The sequence below is a fragment of the Gobio gobio genome (assembly GCF_949357685.1).
Source record: "Gobio gobio genome assembly, chromosome: 6".
In the NCBI taxonomy this organism is placed as follows: Eukaryota; Metazoa; Chordata; class Actinopteri; order Cypriniformes; family Gobionidae; genus Gobio; species Gobio gobio.
In genome coordinates, this window is record NC_137102.1 from 29,094,867 (window position 1) to 29,102,806 (window position 7,940).

General features: G+C 35.8%; 1 protein-coding gene across 2 annotated transcripts in view; it reads left to right on the plus strand.

The window, feature by feature from the left end:
• The window catches only part of pik3r3a (phosphoinositide-3-kinase, regulatory subunit 3a (gamma)), a 35,833-nt gene extending 29,516 nt beyond the window's left edge, over positions 1-6,317 (plus strand). The window contains exons 7-8 of one of the 2 annotated variants that reach the window (XM_079820312.1): positions 4,093-4,269; positions 4,889-6,317. In XM_079820312.1, coding sequence (XP_079676438.1) covers positions 4,093-4,269; positions 4,889-5,093 — 382 coding nt within the window. In that variant the 3' untranslated portion in view covers positions 5,094-6,317. The remainder of the gene's footprint in view (positions 1-4,092; positions 4,270-4,888) is intronic. The other variant, XM_079820311.1, reaches the window with a different exon arrangement.
• Positions 6,318-7,940: the final 1,623 nt, after the last annotated feature.

Sequence of the window (7,940 nt, forward strand, 5' to 3'; positions counted from 1 at the left end):
AAACAGAACAATTATTAGCTTGTGAGGCTAATCTCTTCTGCCTGAAACAGAGGATAACTTTCATCTCTAAACAAGGATAACTTAGTTAACCAAACCCTACAGCTGTCCGTTAACTCTTCCCTGGCAGCGCAGAGGAAAACAAATTTGTACTGGTCTTTAAGGTTCTTTTGGACAGAGCAGCACTCACTACAACCCTTGGTTAAGAGAAACATTCGGTCTGGAAATCTTTGTTCAGCTGGAAGTTTCGCTCTGGATTCCAGTCTGGAACGTAGGCAGATCTTTGAGCTTGAAGTTTCAATCTGGATTTCAGGTGAGGAAGCTAGAACTCTATCCGAGTCACAAGGCACCATCTGTTGTGAACTACCAGGAGAACTTGGATAGGTTTTTCAGCAGGATTCTTTATTGAGAAAAACGTGCTGTCTTTCCGCTGAGGTTCCAAGTCTTGTCTGGAGCCAGTTGAACATTGTATTTTATATACATTTCAAGGGGAGGGATTATACAGCAGGGGAGGAGACATAGGAAAATAGAGACACACCCCAAACATTCCTGTCTCATCAGCCGTAATTCAATCAGCATAACAGTGTCATTCAAATGCATAGATGCTAATCCAATCACTCAGGCAGTATTTCTCTAAACTTGACATGGTAAATAGTCAGGAAGTGCATAAAGACAAAAGACTTAATGTCTCAACCACTTACACAGCCTGACGTAATCTCCTTAGAATTTCCTCAAGTTTACTTCAAAATGTAAAACACAAATATAGCTAATGTTTTCAGTTATATTCTATTACATTGGAACCTAGATATAACAATGTATAAATTTGTAATCCCACAATTCTAATGACATGGATTGTGTCTAATGACGTGTGTCAAACAACAAAACTTCATCAAAAGATGGAGCAAAGAGATAGGCATATAGGCCTATATATAAATTAATATAAATATGTAAAAATATGTAATATAAATAACATAAATATAAATAATAATTATATATACATATAAGTAATATACAATCACAGTAGTGTGAGCAGCGACTATTTGTTAAATTAGCCTAAATAGTCTACGTTAAATAGCCTTGAACCACTGAGACAAAAGCGCGCACCAGAAAAGATATGTAAATTAATATAAATATGTAAATGTTATAAAATATAAAAAAATAATATTCATATTATATTATATTATATATAAAAGTATCATAATATACAATCACGGTAGTGTGAGCAGCGAGTGACGACACTTTGTTAAATTAAATAGCCTTGAGCCTTCGTTAAATAGTCTTCATTAACCACTGAGACAAAAGCGCACACAAGATGTAAATTGGAAATGTAAATTAATAGCCTGAATATGTAAAAATATGTAATATAAAAATATAAATACTATAAATATAAATAATATATTATATTATATGCGCTGGTGTGTATGCGAAAGTCGTTAGTTTATTGATGACGACGACTGTAATCTGAAAGTAAAAATATGGGAAATAAATAAACATGAACAAATAAATATATATTACTGATCAATACCGATAAATAAAAAATGTGTTTGTTTGTCTTTGTTTATGCTGTTCCATCTTCAGATCTCTAAGTCGTGATCTGATCTGCTCTCTCAGCAAAAAATATGAAGGCTGGGATGTAAACCATAGCCTAGTCTATATTTCGTTTTGCCTGCACTTTTTTTTCCAGATATCATTCCATTTCTGTTCTAATTGTTCCTGTTCTAAACGTGAAAAAATAAATGTAAAATAAACATGTTCCTTATTATGTTCAATTGCCTGCGCTGGTGTGTGAGTGTGCGGCTGTGCGCATACCGTCCCAACCCTACTGTTAATGTTTATGCCTTCCTTTGATTTGAGGTTTGGGTGAATGGAGGGATAGAATTCTATGGGGGTAGATTTGTTGCATTATTCCAAACAAATAGATTGTTATCCACAAATAAATGTAAAGAGATTCACAAAAATTAAATAAATTCACAAAAAATAGAATGAGATCCACAAATATATGCAGGAGTTTCACAAAAATGAATTAGATTCACAAATAAATACAATGACATTTGTGAATAAAAAAAATATCCACACATTGTTATGTCACAAACACAACTCTGCCTTGCATTCATTTGTGAATCTCTTCCTGTGCATTTGTGAATCGCTTCCTCTGCATTGGTGGATCTCTTCTTGCACATTTGTAAATCGCAGCACAGCGCGTGGATTTTGAAACATTTCTAGCGTCTACACTCACACAAATCCACAAATAGGTAGACTCCACCCTCCGTCTACTTGAGCCAATCAGATAACGGCCATATTGTGCTGACTAGAGCCATAGAGCTCTCAATAGTTCCAAACAACTCCACGCTGTCAGTCTGTTTTAATAGGGTTTAGCAGGATAGACAGCATTTTCACTGTATTTGCAGCGATTTCTGTCAAATATGAACACAATATGTGCATTGACTTCGATTAGGCTTTACAGTAGCATTTTACTCTGGGGAGAGATAAAGAAAAGACAACGTTAATCTTTTTGGTGATCTGGTCATTTTATTTGGGTCATGACAGTACAACATGATTTTACAGCGTTGAGTATTGTAGTCAATCACGGGCATTTCTGTTGAAAATAATAACCAATCACAGTGTTTCCCACACATAGACTAACTTTTTAACGATATTTAAAACGTTCAGCTGCATTTCCTTTCCCTGCTCTCCCTCCGTCTCTCTGTCACTCACGCGCGTCTCTCGCTCTCAAATTGCCAAACCTGCTTTTTTTAAGTTTTAAAACGAAATTCAAACAATAAAAAGCAGTGTGGCGCTAATGTGTAAAGTCAGAGGCGTTGAAAAACTACCTGCTCTCATCTCCCGGCGGCACGCGCGGTCACGTGGTTCATGGAGCTCTCATAGACGCTTTTGACTGAAAGATCTCAGAGAATCTAAAAACTGTTGAAATGACAGATAGCATCTGGATATAGTAGCTGTTGCAGTGCTGCTCACGTTATCTAACTGAAGTTAGAGTCTAACGATATATTATATAACACTAAACATTAACTCTAACGTGCTTCATAAAATACATCTTCTATCAATATTCCTGAGAGGTCAACTAATGCCATAAAATCTCAAAATATGCAGTAATTTCGTCAGTTTGCCAGGAGTGTGCTTGAGATAACCTACACTGAAATGAATGGGGTTCAGGGTTCAATGCTGGAACTATTATTGGTCACTCCATGACACGCTTTAAGTCTATGGGAGTGGTAACTAACGGCTCTGGCCAAAACGTGATTGGTTGGAGCGAGAATGTGCTACGATTGGTCAGCACAATATGGCCGTTATCTGATTGGCTCAAGTAGACGGTGGGTGGAGTCTACCTATTTGTGGATTTGTGTGAGTGTAGACGCTAGAAATGTTTCAAAATCCACGCGCTGTGCTGCGATTTACAAATGTGCAAGAAGAGATCCACCAATGCAGAGGAAGCGATTCACAAATGCACAGGAAGAGATTCACAAATGAATGCAAGGCAGAGTTGTGTTTGTGACATAACAATGTGTGGATATTTTTTTTATTCACAAATGTCATTGTATTTATTTGTGAATCTAATTCATTTTTGTGAAACTCCTGCATATATTTGTGGATCTCATTCTATTTATTTGTGAATTTATTTAATTTTTGTGAATCTCTTTACATTTATTTGTGGATAACAATCTATTTGTTTGGAATAATGCAACAAATCTACCCCCATAGAATTCTCTCAGGTTTCATTATAATATCTTCATTTGTGTTTCGTTTCATTTTTGGATGAACTATCCCTTGATGTGTGATACTTGACTTGGCAAACAACAGTAATTATAATTTTTATTGTATTTCTAAATAATCTTACCTGTCACCACTGATTTGAAAACAAATCTTGTACCACTTCTTCAAGCCCTTTTGAAGCTGTTTAATTTCCCGTTTTTAATAACAAACTCAAAGGCAGCAAGTGGGGACACGTCTGGGTGCTTTGTTTGATGCAATAGGTCAGTAAGGTACAGGAATTGGACAGAGGTGCTCTTAGAGCTACAGCCAAGTATGAGACGTATTCAGAGCTTTTAGCTTATCAACGAGTGATTATTTTCTCAGGTCTCAGTATGAGGTAAAAGAGGGGCAAGAGAAGAGTGCGGAGCTCCTGGAGGAAGAGAGTTGGTTTGTGGGAGATCTCGGTCGAAGTCAGGCAGAGGAGCTTCTCCATGGGAAACCATCTGGAGCTTTCCTCATCCGCAACAGCAGCACGAAGGATTGTTATGCCTGCTCTGTAGTGTAAGTTATCAATCAGTGCATTGTCCTGTTTGTTTGTTAATAGTCTCGTTTAGGGAGACAATTTGCAATGTAAAATCAAACAGTTGTTCTAACTTAGACTTTTTAGTTAACTTTACTTAATGTGTTAACTTAATTGTAAAATTCTAGTACCTGTACTATTCACATACTATACCTTGTTTACTCAGAAAACCCAAGTTAAGATTAATTGATTGGTTGGAGTGCCATTTTGTCAAGCAAAATATAAAAACGCGCCATTATGGTGATAAGTGTTCACTTTGGTTGGACACTTGGAAATTTCTTATTATTATAATTCTCTTCCTATTGATGCAGCGATGCAATAATACATCATAGTTATTTGGTTTCAAAAGAAGATAAATAATACATTGGTTGCTTTTAAAAGTTGACCTAGTTTCTGACTGAATAATTAACCATAGTTAATGATTTAGAACCTATGTAATACTTCCCTTCATGTCGTATAATGATCGTTTACAATTTTATTGCTAACACTTATGTCATAAACAATGAAACTTTTATAAATCTAGCTACTAGATGAAACATTGTTTCCTGATGGACCCTGATTCTCAAAAAATAAACCTGCTCTTGGTATCTTTAACCACAGGGTCGGCAGCCAGGTGAGGCACTGTGTGATTCGCCATACAGAACGCGGCTATGGATTCGTCGAACCATTTGATCTCCACAAGTCTTTGAAGGATCTAGTTATGCACTACCATCACACCTCCTTGGCACAGCACAACCAGGCTCTGGATGTACGGCTGGCATATCCGGTTCACATGTCCAGCGCTCCCATCGTTCATTCACAGTGAAGATTAAGTGCACTAAGACTGAAGAAGATTTGGCACTCGTTGGCCTGTCCCTTCATTTTACATTGTGTGAAGGGTGGAACCAACTGTCAGGGCTGTTGTGTATGTAGGCTATATTGCACTTTCCAAAGCATTCCTCATGGTCATGATGAGACTCCAGTACTTGAACAAGTATTTGATGAACCCTTTGTAGACATGTTTACAGATACTCACAAAAACATCAGAATTTGTTTTTTAGGGTTTTGTTATACAATTACACTTTTTTAAGTGGGGATGAATGCATATAACCTTTTTATTCAAATGTTATTAAAACATTTAAAAAAGTGTATTGTGAATGTAACAGTGGGGTGCATTTATTATTGAATGACACACTTTCAAATTTTGCTTTATGTCTGTCTAAAACAAGATGCCTGCAATTCTTTCTTTCTTTTGCGCACCTAAGTAAGGACCTTTTTGAGGCATGGTTTATTAGAAATCCAAAAAAATATTTCAGAAACTGTTTTTAGTTTATAAAAGTTGAGTAACATTTTTAAGGACAGCTTGAATATTTTGTACACAGTAAAAGTATAAATTTTTGCACCTGTTAAAAAGTTACAGTAAATGTATTTGTTGAATTTAAGTTCTAATGTTTACCTTTTTTTATTAGGAAAGCCAGGACAGTGTAGTTGTCTTATGGGACACTTCATTGAGTTAAATAAATGAGTGTGTCTATTTTAAATGACACAATGCCAAACTGCTCATCCTTGAGATCATCAACTCTGTCAAATGTGTCATTATGTGTCATTTGTCAGCAGCAGACGGAACATTTACCCTTATTTACAGAGCTTATTTTTTGCTACAATAGTTTCCCTTGCATGCTTCTTTACAAAAAAAATTAATAAAACAACGGATTGTGAATAAATTCAGAGCTCATGTCTGATGTATTTATTTATTAAATGAATTTCTTGTAAATGTGCTGCTACCATGTGCAGTGCGATACAGACCTGAGCTTCCTAATATATCAAGTGAAACAACATTAAAATTTTATGAACATTAAACCATGTTACATTCAAACACAAAACATTTAGATTGTAACGGGTTTTGAGTTAACAGAAACATGTTTTGTGTCCCCAATGTCTATGTTGGCTACTTTTGGGCCTTGGGTGTGATAAATTGTTGAAAGTTCAATGATTAACTTTTCAAAATTGATGTGAAATGTAAAATCCTTGAATATACATTTCCATTCACAATGTGAATTGTTTCCTGAGAATGACTCGGTGACACTGAAAGGATTTAATGTTGCATTGCTGGTATTAATTCATAAGAATTCTGTTCAGAAGAGAAATCTGCACAGGAAGACTATAATTTGTTATTATGTTTGGACATGAAAACAAGGACATTCTTGTAACAGGTTGCATGTGAGAAGCATGTTCGGGATTAGTTTGGACTGTGTCAGCAGTGTGGATGGGCTTAAAAGCTTTGTCAGTGTGTGAAGAACAGGTTCCTGGTTACATCACGCAAGGACAGCTTGTAACAAGTGTGCAGGTACTATAAGTAAACCCTGATTACTGCATCTCCGTGTGCGGTCCCTACGCTGTCATATGATGACATCAAATCCTACTGTGGCCTATGTTTATAAAAAACACGTATATATAGACTGATTCACTATTACATCACCTAGAAATAACCACACCCACACACGTACTGTAATTTATACACAATATTCCATTTCTTTTTGACCAGTGCATACTTTTTAATGAAAATAAAAAAATTATTTTGATAGCTGCTAGCAGCAATAATGGGGCCAAGCCCCTCCAAGGGTTCCATGAATTCTAAAAGTAGCTAAAAAAGAAAAAAAATGGGAAGAAATAGAATCACTTTAGTTTTTAAAGTTACTTTTAAAGTTTGTAAGTGTTCTATAGTTTGGGTGTGGATATAAAAAAAAATATTTTTAACAGAAGAGAAGTAAAATTGTTCAGGTTTTGTCAAAACAGGATTTACAAACACAAACTTTAGTTTTGAAATTCTGTTGCTAAACATTATGTATCACAGAGAGGACATTTTTTAGATTTGTTACTAAATAACAGAAAATACTTTTAATATAGAGCCAAAAAAAACCTTGAATATACTTGGAATATCAGTAACAATTTGGACATTGCACCATGTGGGATTCAAACTTCCAACTTTCTAGTCAAGTGTTCATTGCTCATCACAGTGCACCACTCACACATATGGCTGCTGAGCTTTCAATGCAAGAATGAGCACACAAAAGCATTACTTAGCATGTTAACTGGTTAGCATGCTATGCTAACTTAGCCACTAATGTAGTGTATGGCCACATTAGAAAGAATGGACAAAATGTAGGGTGAATTCAGGGTGATTGGGACACTTTTTGCCATTGAGATGACTTGGAAAAAGTGTCCCAATCACCCTGAAATCCCCCTAGCTAAATTATAATAGCTAAGTAGCATAAGACAACAAACACAGACAGTCAAATTCGGAGAGGTATTTCTCAATAACAGTTGTAAATAACAAAAATCCATTCAGTCATTTTTATGTGGCTCGGTCCAAAGATTATATGATGAGATTTCGATGAGATTACCAAATTTGTACCTCAATAGGGTGAACAGGCAAATTGATGAAAAATTGTAAATGAGATATCCTCAGAATCGGTTTTCAAAAGTTATAAGCGCTTGTGCAAAAATCCTTATATTTCTGGAACACTAGGTGGCGCTGTGTTCAAACTTCTCAGGAACCTTCAGGACATGCTGTCAATTAACCCTACCAAATTTTGTGCCCGTTATGTCAAATCTTTTAAAGATGTCGCAATTTAATTTTCAAAATGGCGATGGTTCGCACGACACTGGAAAA